The sequence below is a fragment of the Nilaparvata lugens genome, chromosome 2, assembly GCF_014356525.2.
Source record: "Nilaparvata lugens isolate BPH chromosome 2, ASM1435652v1, whole genome shotgun sequence".
Taxonomy (NCBI): domain Eukaryota; kingdom Metazoa; phylum Arthropoda; class Insecta; order Hemiptera; family Delphacidae; genus Nilaparvata; species Nilaparvata lugens.
Window position 1 is genome coordinate 16,282,412 of NC_052505.1, and position 20,154 is coordinate 16,302,565.

The 20,154-nt window shown below is 34.5% G+C and overlaps 2 protein-coding genes across 5 annotated transcripts in view; both read right to left on the reverse strand.

The window, feature by feature from the left end:
• LOC111052173 (tetratricopeptide repeat protein 37) overlaps positions 1-11,924 on the reverse strand; it is a 76,788-nt gene extending 64,864 nt beyond the window's left edge. Inside the window, exon 1 of one of the 2 annotated variants that reach the window (XM_039420688.1) lies at positions 11,797-11,924. Coding sequence is in view for 1 of the 2 variants with exons in the window: in XM_022338810.2 (XP_022194502.2) it covers positions 2,187-2,273 (87 nt within the window). In the remaining variant the exon portion in view is untranslated. Of the gene's footprint in view, positions 1-2,186; positions 2,410-11,796 lie in introns of those variants that run through there. The other variant, XM_022338810.2, reaches the window with a different exon arrangement.
• LOC111052155 (regulation of nuclear pre-mRNA domain-containing protein 2) overlaps positions 9,201-20,154 on the reverse strand; it is a 34,835-nt gene continuing 23,881 nt past the window's right edge. For all 3 annotated transcript variants that reach the window (XM_022338792.2, XM_039420690.1, XM_039420689.1), the window contains 3 exons: positions 19,299-19,646; positions 15,783-16,006; positions 9,201-12,805 (listed from right to left, as the gene is read on the reverse strand). In XM_022338792.2, the coding sequence (XP_022194484.2) occupies positions 11,797-12,805; positions 15,783-16,006; positions 19,299-19,646 (1,581 nt within the window). In that variant the 3' untranslated portion in view covers positions 9,201-11,796. The remainder of the gene's footprint in view (positions 12,806-15,782; positions 16,007-19,298; positions 19,647-20,154) is intronic.

Genomic DNA, 20,154 nt, shown 5'->3' on the forward strand with positions numbered 1-20,154 from the left:
TTTTCTCTATGGTTATACAGAGGGCGGCTACGACGTGCTGCACGCAGCTATTTATATTTTTGTCCGTAAACGATGGAAGTCTCACAATTTCAATGTTTGTTGAACAAGAGTTTGATGAGCGACTACTGTTCAGTGTCACGTAGTCTGATTCTGAGGACTCGAATCCCACTTGATAGACCGTCTTTGGCTTGCTCCAACTCACTGCATTTTGAATGAAGTTTCTCCTTCTCGCTGTCCAGTATTCTGAAACTTTCCTGAAGTTTATTCAACTCTTGCTGAAGAGAACCAACTGATTTCAAAATTCTATCTGTTTTTTACTTGATACTTGTTGTCGTTGTCGAAGACTGGGGATTCCAGATAGACAGTGTCATGAACAAGGTTGGTTGGTAGCCATTTTGGCTAGTCGTTGGAGTAGAACTGATTCAAAAAAGGGGCTCGTCCTCAAGCTCAGCAAATGAGTAGAGTGGCCTGTCGTTCAGCTTCAGCTTCACTGTGCTAAGCAGTTTGTCTCTTGGTAAATTTCTCACTTCGCTGGGCAACCTGTTGAACATTCGAATGGCTGCTGCTGGGTAGCTGTTGTAGGTGCTGCTCAATCGTGTGTGGGATGCCTCAAGGTCAGCAGCTCGGCGTGTATTGTGGCTGTGGATTTCGCCTCTTCTCGTCCAGTCTTCCTGGTTGTCCATCAGGTGTGATGGTGAGCAGAACACGTACTGACTGTAGATGGTGAGGATCCCCATATCCTTGAAGAGAGGTTTACAGTGGTCCCTACTTCCCGAGAATGTGATTGTTCGGACTGCTCTTTTTTGGAGGAGCAGCACATCCTTTGCTGCTGGTACATGTCCCCACAGGATCAGTCCATACATGATGTGGCTATGAAAGAGTGAGTGGTATGCCATCACCAAACTATCCCTGCCTACCACATGTCTGAGCTTCTTTAGCAGGTATATTACCCTGGAAAGCTTTCGACACACTTCTGACACATGGTGACTCCATCTCAGCCGTCCATCCAGCCAGAAGCCAAGCAACTTGACCGGTTCTGCCTCCTGCCGTCGCAGTGAGCAAATGAGGGTATTTGTTTTAATTTGTGTTTCATAGCGTCCCGAAAAGACCCTTCGAGTCAGACCATATTAAGCGTTTTTCAGGCGTTTAAGAGTCGGTAGGGCTAAAAGTTGATTGAATTGTCGCCTGAAAAAAAAACGCTCAATGTGGTCTGGCCCCTCATCGTCGACGTTACCATCCGTACATCTGGTCGCACTTTAATGTTTATCGATTTAGTTGAACTCTGGACTGATCTAACTTGAGTGCACTTACCATGACAGACACCCTTACACACGACGCAATTTAAACTTTACATAATTTGGCACTACATTTCATACATTCATCCGAAGTGGCATATCCAGGGTGGTGGGAACGTGGGGATGTATCCCCCAGAAAAGAAACAACATTTTCGCCAGATCAACAACTAATTGAAGTTGAGTAACAAGAATTTACTTTAAATGGTACACAATGATAATATTATAGCCTGGACAGTGAATAATCTAGTGTTCGATTCAATTGACGATTCCCCGATCCCAGGACCGTGAGGAAGACATCAGAAGTAAGAAGTAAGTAAGTTCACTGCAGAGGGACAAGATAACAGAAAACTCAATGAATAATAATGAAATGACTAATAAAATTCTATTTCATTCCACACTATTTGTTATTAAATTTAACATACCTAAGGCCTATGATATTTTCGAGGAAAAATGAAATGAAAAGCAGTCTACCAAACACAAAAAACTTGATAAGAATGTTTGTTTTTCAAGTAAAAATTGATCTGCTTAAAATATTGCACCAAATTGTAATTTCCCGGGGGAGGGCCCCCGGCGCCCAGACACCCCTTTGGTGGGAGGCATTTTATATCTCTTACACTCCCTGGTAACACCCCAAAGTTTGCCAATGGAGCTCCCTTACAATTTTTTGTGGATACGCCACAGTTTATCGGTTATGATAAGAGATAACTTACAAAAAAAAACAAGTAAAAAAATATATATAGGCCTACGTCCTACTCAACAAAATTTGTAGTATAATCATAACAAGTGTAGATTGTTTTAATTCAATTCAAGAAAAGATATTACGATTTTAGATCAAGCAAGTGACCGCACAATCAAGGCAATAAACATAACCTAATTTCAGAAATAGCTCACCTTGCAGAGCTGAATACTTCGATCAAATTCTCGATTGCCAAAAGCCAATTTGGCTTCCTTCAAAGTATGCTTTAAATCTATCTCCATTTTAGAAAGTTTTTAGGTTTGAATAACTTGCAAAATAAAATAATTTATGTCACATATTTTTATCCAAGCGTCAATCGTAACGTTCAAGAGAAGCAGTACTGCAACAGCTGTAAAAGTTGTACGTGTACGACAAGAGGGCTACTGATTTCCGTTGTTTCAAATGACAGCAAGGGCCCATCTCGTTGTATGAAGACAAAACTCAGCTGACTGCTGAACAGAAACGCAGTGGCTACAATCACGGCAATCAGATCAATAGGTAGCCCGGCAAATTGGTGACGTCACTGAGTTTACTATCTTAAACCTCAAGACTTGATGGTACTTTATGCAACTGGAGTAGTTGGCTAAGCTAAATGTTAGCTAAGAGTTAATAAGTTAGGAAACAAGCGAAGAGATATCGCTGCATATATTAAAAGAGTTATATAAAAGCAGAATTATACGACTTGAAATTCTTTTCAACTACAACCACGACCTGTCCTATGGTCTATAATAATAAATTATTCTTGAGCTGAAATGGAACTAATTATATTGTAACAGATTGGAGTATTAGTAGTTTTTATACCACTATGACTTTATTCATTCAAATACATGTATTATTTTCAATACTACATCCGCTCCACTGAACCAGGCATATACCGCTCCCTTAATAGGCGTAGGCCTATGTTGAAATTCCTTAAAACTGCAATGAATAGTGGAAGAAGTATCAAAATAATTTAAAATAGGAATAACTTTTTCTTGTAAAAAAGTAATAATTATGTTAGTCTGCGATTTTCGGCTGTACCGGTAACCTACCAGTACACTTGCAAACCACGTTTCTAGACAACAGACATTCACACGGTACCTGACAGTACAATGGGGGAAATGCATCAGCCATATTAAAAAGATTCTATGAGATTACCCAAAGTGTTAACAGCCAAAATGAAAAAATACTGGGCTATAAAAGATGTTCATATATAAAACAAACACAATCAACTGGGTTCAATTTTGTTCCAAAGGTCCAGGCTATTTTTGTGAAAAATATATAGCCTTTATGTCTACTACTTTCAATCATATATACCTACTTTTCACCTCTTATTCCATATTCCAACAATTGATGTTTCACGCGGATACACGTTCCTGGGCTCTATTAGATTCATTTCTGCCACATTGTCCTTTCACCAATGAGCCGCTCACCATGTCTTTAGTCCCCGGTAAACAATAAAAAGCAAGTTTACGTGAGAAAAACTAGAAGATAAGAGTTTGTTGTGATTGTCTAGTGATAGTTTCTGTCGTCGTGTGAAAACAATATCTAGTCTCATTTTTTGCCTTGTGCACTATACTAGCACCGGTACTGCATGCACTGATAAAAATAGCTGACTAGCACTATTGTCTCGTGTAAACACGGCGCATAAGACAGCCTACCTACTCTTTGTACTTGAAAAATAGTATACCACACCAGGAATATTTCAACCCGATTCTCCACAAGGACCACTCTTCACCATACCTCAACACCAAACCATTTCACAAGAAAATTCGAAAGCCAGATTTTTGTAATTGTTCATACTTATGAAATAAATTAATGTTGAAATTTCAAGAAAGAGATGGGTATTCAAATTTTTGTTCAATTCATCAATTATAATATAATTTTGGTTCAAGCATGTTTACAAAAATAAGTAGGTAGGTACGGTACCGTATACTTGAACTATATCAAGTCATGATTTAATAATTGTGTTGATCAAGAGCACTAGAGCAGCCTCTGAAAAATAGTCTAAAATCACCTAAACAAACACATATTATTTTCGATCGATTTTCAAAATGAGATTAGTTTTACCTGACCTCTTGTGTTTTTTTTCTGAAATGCTCAAAAACTAGAATATCTTAATTTGGTACGTGCTACGGTACTATTATTTATTATTTTAATAGTAGCCCTGGATATAATTTTGCGGGTACATCTAGATAGAGTCAAATATTAATTAATTCGAATATGATTGTTTCATTTTTAGTGATTTTATGAATTTTATCAATTATGAGTTCTAACTTACTGCGAGAAATAAAGGAATTCAACATGTGTTTAGTTCAAGAATAGCCTTCAGAAGGTTTATCTCAATTTTGAAGAATATTTTCATTAACGTACAAATAACCCCTTGAAGATGGTAAGAATAGGTACCTATTTATCAAAATTCAAATTTAGTGAAGCTATTGAGGTTTTTTTAAATTAATTTCGAGGTCACAGTCATACATAAATGTGGAATCCCAATTTTGAAGAGTTAAGAGTTTTCACTAACGTATAAAGAACCAATTGAAGGTGGTAAGATGGATACCTATTTATCAAAATTCAAATTTAGTGGAGCTATTGAGAATTTTTTTCATTAAATTCGAGATCACCATCACATTGTTGAGGAATCCAAATTTTGAAGAATTTTTACTAGCGTATAAATAACCCCTAGAAGAAGGTAAGAATGGATATCTATTCAAAATTCAAATTCATAATAGATTTGAGAAGCTATTGAGATTTTTTCAGCAATGAATTCGAGGTCACAGTCACATAATTGTGGAACTGGGAATAGAAAACAATAATATCTCTAAATTTAAATTATTAAGAAGAATCAATTATTATTATTAACGTAGAATGAAGAAAAACTTATTGACTAGAACTAGTTTTAATACTTGGTCAATACATCAAAGTGATTGGAATGATAAGAGAGAATTAGAGAAAATTAACTAAAATTATAGAAGATCACTAGAGAGAATTAACAAAAATAATATGATAAAATAGTTCTGTGAAGTTAAAATTAAAGACGGTAGGTAAAGTTAAATGAAATCAAAAGAGAATAATTAAGAGAAATCAAATACAAGACGAACATAACATTTTTCAATTCAGTCAATTAATTCTATCTCCACCAAAGGATGCATTATATCGATGAGCAAGGTCTTGAATTTTCCAATACCTATGACAAATCTTATCCTTCCAATCACCTGCCAAAATTCCAAGGCAGTAGCTTGCAACAACTCAACACTTATACTAAAATTTTACAATAAAAAACTTTTATACACATTGCATTTCATTTTATAATAGTTACTACAATATAAACTGATTTATAACTGTATTTTATGAGTATTCTAAATTCATATCATGGTTAAAATTTACTTTACACTCTTATTTCTTAAAAACTACAGTAACTACGTTACTATATAATATTTTATCTATTTCAGAGCATAACTTGTTGATTTTTGCAATTAAAAAATTATATTGTTGTATAATGCAACATAATCATTTATTTTAATCACATGAAATTTCAAAAACTATAATGGACCGTACACATATTTTATCAATAACAATAACTCAAGTTAATCATGATGCTTCACATCTCTACAATATTATAAATATTGACTACCCAAATTAATGATATTGCTGATCGGAGTAATAAAATGAATTATACTCTTACAAAATATTAAATATGACAATTTTATCACAAATCAAACGAATGTGTTACATAAAGAATAATTAAATACAAAGTAACAAACTTTATGAAATTCTGAACTAGCTTATACTATCAAATCACATTAACATACAAGGATTCTCCTATAAAGCCGAGTTGATTCATAAATGCCAACAAGCCAAGGATTACTCTAAACATAAAATAATTGAACTTTCAGGTAAACAGTAGAGCGTCGATTATCACAAGTTCGGTTATCCGTGGTCCAGTGATGTCCCAATAGAATTTAGAGGTGTAATTTACGTTTATTCATTTAAACAGATCACTTACTGAGTGTGAGACGCCAGATTTCCAATTTTCTTCACTAATTAAAGCTGTAGATAGATGTAACAGTAATCAAATGAAAACGTGAATGAGCTTTATTGCCAATGTAACTTTATTTACATCGGGGAGTCCGATGGTAGCAAGCATTCAAAAGGCACACCAGTGTTTAATGTTAAGTCGGGCCTAGGCCACAAACTCAAATTCTGTCGTAAATTTGTCAAACTCTTTAAATAAGGATGATATAATTACTGAATTCTGCATGAACCAGTGAGATTCACTGCTAATGAGAATCGAGAATTAATTTGACAAAAAACAAGACAAAGGGCAGTTCAAAGATTTAAAGAGCAACATATCTGCATAAAAATAATACTATTCGTATAGCTTTTATTGTTGGGGACGGAAGTTCCACCTCGCCTGTATATATAATTCAAGCCGTCAATGAACCTCACGACTGTTATATATCAACCGGGACCGACAAATAACGTACCCATCCGATGACCTGCTAAAAACGTTTGTTCATAACTTGATTTGAGCCAAGGACCTCGAGACTGCTAAGCAAGCACTCTATCCACTGGGCGACGGATCACATATTCTACAAATAATTGACAATAGATGATGAAAAATGGTGGATACGATAGACAAAAAATGACATTCATTTGATTAGCCGACCGGGTTGGCTAGTGGTCAGGAGCGTTACAAACTTTAGTCTGCTAGCACCGGCTGCGTCGTGGGTTCGAATCCCGCCGGTGGCATGAACGTTTGATCATCCCATGAATTCACCCACATACAAGTAATAAGTTTATGTGGGTATCATCCCCAATAAACAAACTTGCGTACTTTGCAAATTATAAGTGCTGTGGTTAAAGCTGAAACCCTCTTCTACTAGATGAAATGAGTGGAGATTAATATGAAGATTAAAATCCTTTGTTGGTCGAGATTTTCCTGACATGAACCATCTCCTGAAAACCATTAGCTTGGCTATTTTAATGGATATTATTCAGCATTCTGAAAAATTATCCAGATATTTTTTTCAATTTTCAGAAGTGTGGTAAGCGCAGAGATAAACGCGCATCATCATGAAGATAAATACTAATAGGAATTACCGTGGAAGTATAAACGTCAGACAGTCGGCCCAACTCTTCATCTTCAAACTATCCTTTTCTCAACAAGTTCTTCTTCTTCTTCTCCTTATTGATTTGGAATCATGAATTCACAATCGTTCAACAATTCATCGCGTAGCCTATCATATATCGCGTAAGCTATCATTTCATAGCCTATCACTTTCATATCTTCTATAAGACATCCTCCGACTTATTTTTCAATTTTTGATTGAGGTTTTTGAGTAGGGCTGGTGTTGACACTCAAGTTCGATTCATGGGTTTTGCTTCAATGTTAACATGATAGGACAGCCCGTTCTACACAATAGGAAAGTATAAGACTGATGAAATTGAAGAGCTCAATTTACAGTTTGTAGTAAAACAATTGGAAGATAGAAGTTGGCCGAAACTATAAAAGTCTGAATGAATCTCCATCCTCCAACTATCAGTCCTCAGTGGAGGTGCTTTGATAACATTAACATTTATAAAGGTAGGCTAATTATTTGAAATATATTGTGCATGACTGAAATTAAGTGGAATGGATCAATAATCAAAAGGTTACCATGTAATTGAAGAGGAGTTGATGATAATTTCAATCTATTTCTGGATTTGTTTGATATTCTATTATACAGTAGGCTATTATAGTATATTTCTGCACACTATCGAGCCAAAATTAGCAATGCTTATCCATAGCATCTCACATCACAGTCTAAATCAAAAGTTAGACATCAAAGTCTAAATCAAAAGTTAGACATCAAAGTCTAAATCAAAAGTTAGACATAATTTTAATTATTCCCAATTATAGTATTAGGCTACCGTACCTCTTTTTATCCAATTCCAGGCTCTATCATCAATATAATCTAGATTGGAAGCAGTAGACTGCATTTTCCCTGACAGATTATTTTGTATTTTTGAAATACATAACAATTTCATCTTTTACTGTTATCTTCAAAGCAAAATTGTTCAAGAATTGTGTTTAATAAGAACGGGTTTAAGGTTTTAATAATCAGATTTTTTACTAATATGAGAAAGTCGTCTACTTGAGATCACTTTCTCACTCCTCTATAGTATCGCAATGAAAATTTATTTTTTATCCCGAAAATCCTGAAGTATCGTTTGCACTACAAGCACAAGTCTATGAATAGATGCATTTAGAATCACATTCTTATTGAATTGATCACTGATTAATCTTGCATAAAACTTGGGGAAAATTTGTTGGTATATTTTTCTTCATCTCAGGCAACTTCCATCACAATTACACTGTTTTATTGTCTTAAATGACACATCATACATAAAACCTTATGATTCAAGTAGTAAATCATTCAAACTCTTCAAGGAACCTTACCTGTGAGATTGTTAAACCATTCGGCGTGAACCACACCAGTGTCTGAATAATTTGTCACCTTCAACTTTTTATTGACCTTCTAAATCGATACAGCGAAGAGTTTAGCTGCAGTCTCAATACTCGAAATAAATTTGTATCATAGTTTTGCAGAATGGTCTCGATTTTTATCATTCTTAAAATATAGGCTACAGAAGAAACTCTTCATCATATAGCATTGACAAAAGCAATGACATAGTCCATTGACGTTCGCCAGTGTAATGACAAGAGCATACGTTCTATAAAAGGCAAAATATTGTTCAAGAAACATCGTGGTTTGTAAGGTACAAATACGTATTTGGAATGATGAAATATTTGTTCGAGTTGACTTGAAATCCAGCTCTGGTAAAATGATGATAATAATCGAAGAAATTTGCACTACATCAGTGAATAAATTCATAAAACTTCAAATCTAATTACACCAGCAATAGCGAACGTCATAAATTACAAAATTAATCTATATTAGAAATTTTGAAATTCAAATATTAGTATTGGAAAAATACTCATTGAGGTTTTCATTTGATTTGCCATCATACTCCAAATTGAAATATCCATTTACTTATAGGTAGTTCGTCTAATAATTAAACAGTTCTAGTAAAAGCAATTCATTACATAACATAGTTGAGCAATGGAAAAAGGCGTCTCACACTTAATAATAGAGAGTAAATCGGATCAATATTAGAATGTGTATCGAAATTTAATGGGAGGAATATAATAGAGAATACATTAAAGAAGAGCTTTATTGGTGAATTGAGAATCATCTCTTCAGTAATTACATTTCTAACAATCGTGAACTAGGCTACAGAATATTAAATATATAATTTGAAAAATATATTTTGAAATAAAAGAAGAGAAAAAATGTGTAAGAAGCATAAGTAATGGATTTTCACCATCTGTGTTTGGATTCACACTCATAGCTTTGCAGTCTTAAACAATAAATTTCAAACCATTACTATCAAAGCCAAGTGGATTATTCACTGTTGCACACTACATACATTGATTGCAACAGATATATTCTCCAGGAAAATGAATTTCAAATTCAATTAATTACTTGTTCCGTTGAAAATGTAGATAAGTTACATACACTGTATGTTTTTCAGACAAAACTCAAATTATCCCAAAAGTGAAAAGATATTGTCAATTTCACATGTTATTTTATTTGAAGCAAACTATGTGATATACAAACAAGTTCGTAAATACAAACAAACAATACTGACGAACGATTGCGCGACAGTTAATGGAATTCAAATCTCTCAATTTTATTATTTATTATAAACTTCCACTTTATTCAATTAAGAATAATATGGTTGTATTGTTCCACACTACAGATTAAACAATAAACTAAGTAAAATGGTGTTATTAAATATAGATAAATAGAAATTTATTACATTGGGTACACACAATTTCATCGTTTTAGAGATTAAAATTTGATTTTCTTTTGTGCAACCGGTCGTCAGTGTTACAATAGCCCTTTTTTCTTGTCTAAATAGTAACTTAATTAGTATAAATGTAATCATTATTCAGCCCCTGAATAATTCAATTCAATATCAACTACCTGAAAATCGTATAATATTTCCATTAGCCTCAATTTCCAAATATGGAAATCTCTAGCAATTTAGCAAGCTCAGATAGAGCCCAAATAATTCTCAAGCTAGATTTACATTTATCCGAAATAAGATTAGATTAGATAGTAGTTTACATATATGTAGCTATTCACAAGAGCTAAAAATAGGGGAATTACAAGAAAAGTATAGTGGATTCGGAAATTTTCAGGAACACTGTAATAAATATACAACCAAATATAATCGCACTTCTATGCTAGTTCAAACTTCAATTCATAGAAAACAATGTAAGCGCACAATGTACCAAATCAAATTAATTCTTGAAAATAAATATTGAAAACGTTAAATTCGTTCCTTAAATATACTCGTTATCAATATTATGATGACAACATAGAAGAAGATTTTCAAAAGTAGTAATATATGAGTAGTAAAAAATACCCCAAAAAAAACTTTTAAATCAATACAAATATCTAAATTGTATTAGATACGAGTCTAATCTAGTTGTAGAAGGTACTCTTCAAGGTTCAAAATATGTAGAGATGCAAAAAATAAAGCATTTACGCGAATTAAAAATGTATTTTTACAATTTTACCTTCTCTGGAGAAGTCGAAAACGTAAAGTATAGAATTGATTACTTGTTATATTATATTGCCTCCACGAAATACCATGATACTAGACACAATAATTTATAAGCAAAAATTATACACTATAATATCATTGTCACTGAAGCCTTATTAACAATATTGATTGCTTATTGAATTGTGTTATGTAGTTATGAATTGAATCGGAATATGTACAATATTAGCAAATTACTTTCTCAAATACAAAATTTCGATTCAGAAATGAATGACTGAAAGTGGAAGGTTGCTGAAAAATGTCATGTTTTCACGCATTCAAACAAATAAAGTATAAGCTTTTAATGACATTTTGTAATTAGAAAGTAGCAAAAATGATCTTGAACTCAGTTTGATTAGAGAACACTGCAGAACCTCTAAAATTAAACCGAAAGTTAGCTTTATATAAATTGCAAAAAGCTTATATTCTTTTGTAGAATTAATGTGCACTTCAAAGTAATCAATTTTACATAAATAAACTAATAGAGCATTGAATAACTTGATAAATTGTTAACGAAAAAATTATTAATACTAACTGTTTGCATAATATTACAAAATATTCTATTACTTGAGATCATTCATCAAATTATTCAGTAGTATTAGTAACAGTATTAAAATGAATTATAAGTCTTCAAAATCGAGTACCTACATACGTTGTATCCTGAATTTTAGGAACAAACTTTGGACCAATGAGTCAATTTTCTTGAAAATAAGCAAAATAATTATTATTCTAACAGTAGAAATAAATCTATAGAAAGTAGAGACGAAATCATAACTGAATTATTATTTTCAATAGAACAAATAAGCATCATAATAATGGGAAAGGCTCAAGTAGGAAACAGCATAATATCGATTGAAAGAAAAATACATGAATCTAGACAGTATACTGATAACGATGATAATAATAATGACAGAGGTTGATAATGGTGTGACAACCAAAACTAGTGTCTCAAAATTGTTTCAATAAACCACTGGTTTTGACAATATCATGTTGTTTTCATTTAAAATACATGTACGGTATCTTTAAAATTCTATTTGATTTATAGTTTGCTTCCTGAATGTGTTATCGATAAGGGTTGAGTTACTTCAATTTTCAATAGATACCTACTGAGTTTGGCCAGCGATGACTTACCTACCACTTGGGGAAGCGAGGTCGCCATTGGAAGGGAGGCCGGGGGCCCATCTGCCTCGGTCCATGGTGCATGAGATGGGGCGGCGGCGGAGGCGGACGCATGCCCCTGGGCGCAAACATGCCGCGTCGCGGAGGCCGCCACATGCCTCCACCTCCGCGTCCTCTGAAGCCGGCGTGCGGTTGCGGGGGCGGTTGCTGCGGCACCGCCTGCGGTGGTTTGCTCGCGTCTTCCGGCGCTTCACTGTCCATACACTCGTCATAGAGGTCCTCGTACAGCATAGCTGCCGCGTCTAGGTCGTTCGGCTCTGCCGCGTCACCTACTTCCCCACTCAACACCTCGTCCAAAAATAGTTCCGGTGTTTTCAGCAGACTAGTGTCTGCTTCAACTTTCTTCAAACTGTCCTCCTTTTTCTGTGCTATGTTAGGCGAGATACTCGCTTTCTTTTCAGACTTTGACTCTGGTCTGCTGCTCACTTCGGGTTCAGATAGGAGAAGGGGAGGTGGCGGAGGAGGAGGAGGTGGTGGAGGAACTGTGAGAATGTCCGGGAAAACCACGTCAGTAGCGGATGATGACTTGGGCGACTTTTTGATTGGTGGCGATGAACGCACATCATACAGAAGCGGCAACTTCTTCTTTGGTTGTTCCTCAGTTTCCTTGAGAGGCGACTCTTTCACTAGTTTATTGGGAGTGGCAATATTGAACGAAATGGAAGATCCCAATCCCAACAGTGGCTTATTACTAATGTTTCTATTGGTCGGTTGCTGCTGCTCCGCGTGACTGTTCCTCGGAGTGGAGCGATGGTTTGGAGCAAAGTTGCGAGGAGCCTGAGGAGTCTGAGGCTGAGCCTGAGCCTGAGGTGTCATTGGCTTGATTGGCCTATTCATGACAGGCATTGGATTCTGCTTGGGTGTGCTGCTGATAGGCGTTTGACAATGAACATCCTCATCGTCACTCAAGTCCATGTCGATGCTCTCCACTATATCTTTGTTGTCGGCAAATGTCCGTCTTCTAGAAATACATTATCAATAGGTTAATTCAATCTTTGAAAAATAAACGTTAGGACAAGATGAAAAATCTAGAGCTCTAAAATATTAGTTTATTTCGAGTAATAATACATATTATATTTATACCAAATTTTAATAATCCGATTATTAACATAATGGATTTGTCACCAGTTTAAAATTAATAATATTTTTCAGAAATATACGTTCCGGGTAGTTCACACTTGGCCCCTGCGCTCAGGTTTTCAACCTTTTCAGGGACTTTCCGTATTTAATAATAATACTATTTTACTTTCAACTTATTTTGTTAATTGTCAATTGTATTTATGTAATTATAGACATTCATGTATGCATTGTATGAAGGAAAAATAAACTATTGATTGATTGATTGATTAGAATAAAATTTTTCAGAAATTTACGTTCCGGGTAGTCATTAATAATAAAACTATACATGTTAAGTATACAGTAACATTACAGTTTTCAGCTGTGAATAACAAATAGTTTGATTAAAAAGTTTTTAATTTATTGTGATACATTCTGTGATTTATTTAGAGTATAGAATCAGCCTTCAAAATTTTAAATAATCATTTCTGGACCGAAAATCAAGTGACGAAGCAGTGTGTGACTATATAACCTTATCTTTTGGACAACATTAACATTTTATCAAAATTTTTGAGAAGAAATAGTACAGGCTTAGCATAGTTTTTCCTCCAATGTCATAATTGTATTATGATTATAGTATTAAATAAAAAAAAAAAAATATATATATATACATTCTATCTCATATTCTATTTCCATACTCCATCCATTCGAACACATAACTCGAAACAATATTGGACAGTCGATAATGATATAATTGGCTCAAACTGGTCGTTTCTTCAAAAAATAAAGGATACTGGTAAAGTTAAATGCGCGTGTTCTTGGCGCATAAATCTGTACACACCTTAACATGAAAATCACACATAACTCTAAACAATGGATAATAATCACCAAGTGCTTGTTAAATCATAGGGTGCTTGTTTATTAGGGCCAAGTTTATGTCATCCCTACTGGAATGTTGTATTGAACAAATATTGGGGATTGGCTACAAACAAATCAAGGTGCGGTCAAATGCATTCTTCTAATGGAACATAATTTGCTGAAATAATCAGGTTTTATTTTCATACAAACCTGAAATGGCGGCTGATTTTAAAAGCTGTGATACACCAATCTGAACTTCAAAACAATAAAAATAAAGTTGCTCGGTGGGTATTCTATTCTCTCTTGAAAATAATAGCAAAATAGAAATCCTATTTATAATAACATAATTCAAATGGAAATAGTTATGTTATAACCTTTCAATATTATTTTATACCAGTACCATAACCTATACGGTGGGCTAACTGAAGCATGGACTAAATCTAGGATGGTCAAAGTTATCAACTTTTAAACTGTCATTTCAGGTATAATTTGTGTATCTCATGATTTTCATGAAATTTGACAGGTATGTTTTTTTTTAATTATTGCGCGTCGACGTATATACAAGGTTTTTGGAAATTTCGCATTTCAAGGATAAAATAAAAAGAAAAAGGAGCCTCCTTCATACGCCAATATTAGAGTAAAAAATCTGGTGTGGCGCACTCACACAACTTTCCTTGCCGTTATGAAAATTTATCACCTGACGCTAGTGTTCCCGCGCATCTCAAATCTACTATTCAAAGATTCAAGCCAGCTGGTGACAGGACAATAACGCTGGAGACACACGAAGTTTGCTATCAGATAGTGAATGATTTAATAGAATCAACAGTTGCCCGCAGTTTGCAATTGAAATAATAACATTTTCTCGGATTTCAAGCTTATTTTGAATTTTAGGTGAAAATGTTACTGAACATTAATTGTAGTGATTTTCATGTTCAATCTTTTCCAATTTGAATTTTTTGTTTCAATTGTACCTAAAGCCTGATAATTGGGAATCTAAAATCAAACTTTGCATAGATGGGGCGGAGCTCCCGGAATTTTTACAGATATGGGACTTGTAGCAGTTGATAGAGCTTATCAATGACTATTTTAAGTATGAATTTGATCAAAATCGTTGGAGCCGTTTTCGAGAAAATCGCGAAAACCCCTGTTTTTGACAACATTTTCGCCATTTTAGCCGCCATCTTGAATCACATTTTATCGAAATTGTTCGTGTCGGATCCTTATATTGTAAGGACCTTAAGTTCCAAATTTCAAGTCATTCCGTTAATTGGGATATAGTGTACACAGACGCACATACACTCATACACACACTCACACATACAGACCAATACCCAAAAAACACTTTTTTGGACTCAGGGGACCTTGAAACGTATAGAAATTTAGAAATTGGGGTACCTTAATTTTTTTCGGAAAGCAATACTTTCCTTACCTATGGTAATAGGGCAACGAAAGTAATGAAACGTATAGAAAACATGGAATTAGGGTACCTTAATTTTTTTGGAAAGCAATACTTTCCTTACCTATGGTAATAGGGCAAGGAAAGTAAAATAAGACTATAGAATTATTCATCATAAATCAGCTGACAAGTGATTACACAGATGTGTGGAGATGCCAGCCTATTGCTGTATTTCCATAAGGTCTATAGTTTCAATCAGGTACTTGTGGATGAGAATACTGCGTGAGGTATACTGTTCACAGAACTACTAGTTATAAAATTCATTATGAAAATGTAAACCAATTATTGAAAAATATAATTTCTTGCTTACTAAAATATAATTGATCATTTTAAACGAGAATGAACAGTTAATATTACATCAATAGACCTGTATCAGCTACTGTCTATATAGAAGGCATTGCCAAGATCGGCAACGTTGTTCTCCTATCTTTCTCCACTGCCATTATAACGTGGGCCTCACTATAGCATCTGGACTCTAATGTTGTAGATTGAGAACTTGACAAGTTTTCAAATTTCAAATTAACTCTCAAAAATGTTTTGTTCACAGCTATGTAAAGTGTCGAGTTACCTCAAATCAACATCAGCCTTGCGAGGAGTATTTTGCCAGGCGTTGTTGTTATCATTACGCGGAGAACCAGTGAGACTGATGAGGTTGCGATGATCAATATCTTTGATCTTATTTTTGGGCGTGATGCGCATATCTCTGTCTTCGGCAGGTGTTCGAGAAGGAGGCGGTACATCGAAAAGGAACGGCTCTTTATAGCGAGGTTGCGGAGATTCCTCCCAACTGGTCTGCAAATTTATAAAATTTTCATTGAAAAAGTTCATTTTTTGTGTAGTTGAGAAGTTGATATTGTGGTAATTATTCATATTGAATGAAAAAGACTAAGAAATTGTCAAAAAATCACAGATTTATTGATACTTAGAAAGACCGGTTTCGGTTATTACACCATTGTCAATCTCTGATAATCTCTGAGTTTATCAATATCTAAAAACCACAGATTTATTGATACTTAGAAAGACCGGTTTTGGTTATTACACCATTGTCAATCTCTGATAATCTCTGAGTTTATCAGAGATTGACAATGGTGTAATAACCGAAACCGGTCTTTCTAAGTATCAATAAATCTGTGGTTTTTTTGACAATTTCTTAGTATTTTTCATTCAAAAAGTTCATTGTTCTACTTTGGTGTCATCAAAATGATTCACGTTTCCAAAAGGTATCTGTTGAACTATCGTTATGCTGGCCTTGAGGAAGCCAAGGCTAGGCACACACCAGTTAGTCAAGACAAGACAAGACATGATCAGACACGTTTAGTCACAATACTTCACATAGTTGCTTATGAAGACATGTCTAATTGCAATTGATTGATTCTTCATCACAAATATGACAATGTATTGCCAAGTCTTGCAAGACCCATTGCATACTAACACTACATAATAATGGAAAAAATGAAAATTTTATCAGAACAGATAATAGATATGTAGATAACTTCTAGAAACAATGAGTATAACCTATTTGTTAAACAATACAGAATAGAAATAAGAATACTAAGTAAATAAAATGACTCAATTTTTCTAAACAGGTACACATACACACACACGCTCAACGAAATCCCGACTCAAAAAAAAAAGATTGAAGAAAAAAAATATTGTAGAGAAAAACAAAACTAATCATTGCCCTCCAAAAGTAATTTGAAAAGTCTTCTCTTGAAAACGCTAAGTGAAACAGAAAAACTACATGTTCAGGAATGGACATGCAATGACCAAAGACCTTAAAGATGCATAGACTCACATGCAGCCCTAGTGTCGTACTTGGAATTGAAATCCGCCATTGAGAGGGCAATCCATAAGATTATTACATACCAATGCCACCAATGCCTTTGTAATCTATAGTATTACAAATATCTATATATATAATATCTCGTGCTAAAATACCCCAATGGCGGCCTTCAATTTCAAGTAAGAGTTATCATTGGGAAGGCATAGGCATTTTGGGTCTATATTTCTTTAAGGTCTTTGGCAATGACTAATGACATGACGTGACTTCATGCAATGACTAATCAGTGTGAGTTGCGTCACAAGCAGCTATGTGAATTATTGTGACTAAACGTGTCTGATCATGTCTTGTTTTGACTAACTGATGTGCGCCTAGCCTTACACAGCATACTATCAGCCAGAGATTGAAGCGGGGTTTCAAGCTTAAAAATGCAACATTAATTTGTTTCAATGAGCTTGACATAATAGTACTAGTACAGTCCGTGCAAACCTTAGTTTGGGTTTTATGGCCAATGCTATTTCAATATAACAATAAGAGCCAATACCAATACTAATTAAATAATAAGCCAATAGTAATTAATTATTTAATATAATTAAATAATTTAGCCAATACTAATTAATAATACTTATTAATTCATTGATACAATAAGTAGATCATCAAAGTGATAGGGAGAGAAAAAATAAGGTATCCTTGTGCTATCCCTCTCTCAGATTTAGACAGGGTTACACATAGTCCGAGATATGTTAAGTCTTGTAGTTCTTCACTTCACAGAATTTCCAATAATTAAATATGTTCATAATATAACAATAACAAAATATATAATAAAAAGGTCCATGATCTCATTCTCTTTCTTTCTCTCACACAATTAGCTCTCAGGCTGACTGGATTCTTGGAATCTGGAAGTACTGTAATCCATAAGAGCAATGCTGCACTCTAAGGTTTGCACAAACTATAGATTAGCTTAGTGACGAAGAAGAAGAAGATATACTTGAACTTTGATAGTACAGTGTACTCTTTGAGCACACGAAGACTGCTCTTTTATTTATTTATTTTTTGATACAATTTCAAATCATATGAATATGATCGGGATAGAACAATAGGCATAGCCCAAAACTATTCTGTTCCCAAATTTTGGGATTTAAATTATTCAAATTATTTAATAAATAAATAAAATGTCCGAAATAATAGGTTATGTTCTTACTGAGGACAGTTAAAGTTCAAAGTTCTGTCCAAAAATATATATGAGCTAAAATTTTTGAATTTAGAATAATTAAAATACCAAATTATTTTTAATTACAGTACTCAAAGTGTCTGAATCTGAGTACAATGAGTCTCGCTCTCCATGTAAATCTCATAAATTTCTTTATGAATTAAATATGTTTGCTTCATTGAGGGGTTTTTTATAGAAGCGTATATCCTCAATCACGTATTATAAACTTTTCTACACTGGAACCAAAAACCGATTTCAAGATTCATTGAAAATTTAGTATCCAAATGCAATGAATTTAGTTGTTAGGTACTTTACATTACTTCTAAGACAACTCTTTAATGTTTATTGAATAATTTTATATTATTATGCGACAAATCAAAATAATTATGCGCTCATCTTTGATCACTAATGCGCTAAACTTTCACCAATAATTATTCCCACTTTGGCCACTCAGTTTCAATCATTCATATTGGATATGTGATTTAGAACACAGAGTCTTGGTTGCTCAAACGCCTGTTGAATTTTAATTATGATTAAATTCTACGATAACCAATCAGAGAAGCCGGTTAAAGTTCCAAAGAAGCGAGGAAAGGTCTTGAGTGGTACCACCGAAATATTCATTTCTAAGGCTCAACTCACACTTATGCGACTCAGGTCGAGAAGAGACTCGACTCTAGACGAAAGCATGTGTTTTCAAATGGTGACGTCGCGGAGACTAGAATAGACTGGTCTGAGTGTCACCATTTGGAAACACATGCTCTCGACTAGAGTCGAGTCTCTTCTCGACCTGAGTCGCGTAAGTGTGAGTTTAGCCTTAACCTTGAGTTCACAGCTATTGTTTTGTGTAACAACAAGTGACACTTTTTGAGTAGAATTTAAATCAATGATACTACTAGCTTTCCTTCACCCGGCTTCTCTGATTGGTTGGTAGCATTCAATCACAGTTAAAAATTTAACAGGCTTTTGTGCAACCGATCCCTAGTATTTTATTGTTTCAAACCAATTTTAGAAGGTTTCATACTACTTTTCAACCACTAACAGATGAAATTCATCTTTCAAATAAATTACTAAGTAATGCAAATGACAGACTTTACCTGAGAGTCGTTCCAAGAAGGAAATTTGGGAGGGAGCGTGGAAGAGTTCCACAGCTTTTCCGGAAAAGGTTCTTCCATAGGTGGAGGAGGCGGTGGAGGGGGAACTACAGGCGGAAAAGGGTCACTCAACACGGGGAGGACAGAGGGAAAAGTGGAGTCCAGAGAGGCCGCTGATGTGTCGATTATCAGAGACGGATCCACCATTGAGGACGAGTTCAAAGACGACATTTGCGTTGCATCCAGCGATTCGCCGTTGTTCTGGCTCGGTAGCAGGTTTTTTATGAAGTCAGTCAAGCTGAAGCCCGACGTATCAATGGGATTTGAAGAGATCACCTCGATTGGCTTGCCCTGCACAACAACGGGTGTTCCATACAATTTTTCATTAGAAGTAAACATTATTCAACTGTAAGGCTAGGCACACACCAGTTAGTCAAAACAAGACAAGACATGAACAGACACGTTCAGTCACAATACTTCACATAGTTGCTTATGAAGACATGTCTAATTGCAATGGCTAATCATTGTGTGTTGCGTCATAAGCAACTATGTGAAGTATTGTGTCTGATCATGTCTTGTCTTGACTAACTGATGTGTGCCTAGCCTAATAAAACATTCTAATAGGGCAACTTGATTGATTATTTAATTCATTCACAACGGGTGTTCCATATAATTCATTAAAAAAGAACAGTATTTTTGGATGTTTTATGAGTGTTTTTACAGTCCTCTAAAGAGATCATTAGTTTTAAATAACACAAACTTATCACACAAGTTATCATCTACTATATTTGACAGGAAAAATAAATAATGAGAATATAAATATAAAATACTTGGGAAAAATAAACATATTTTTGGATGT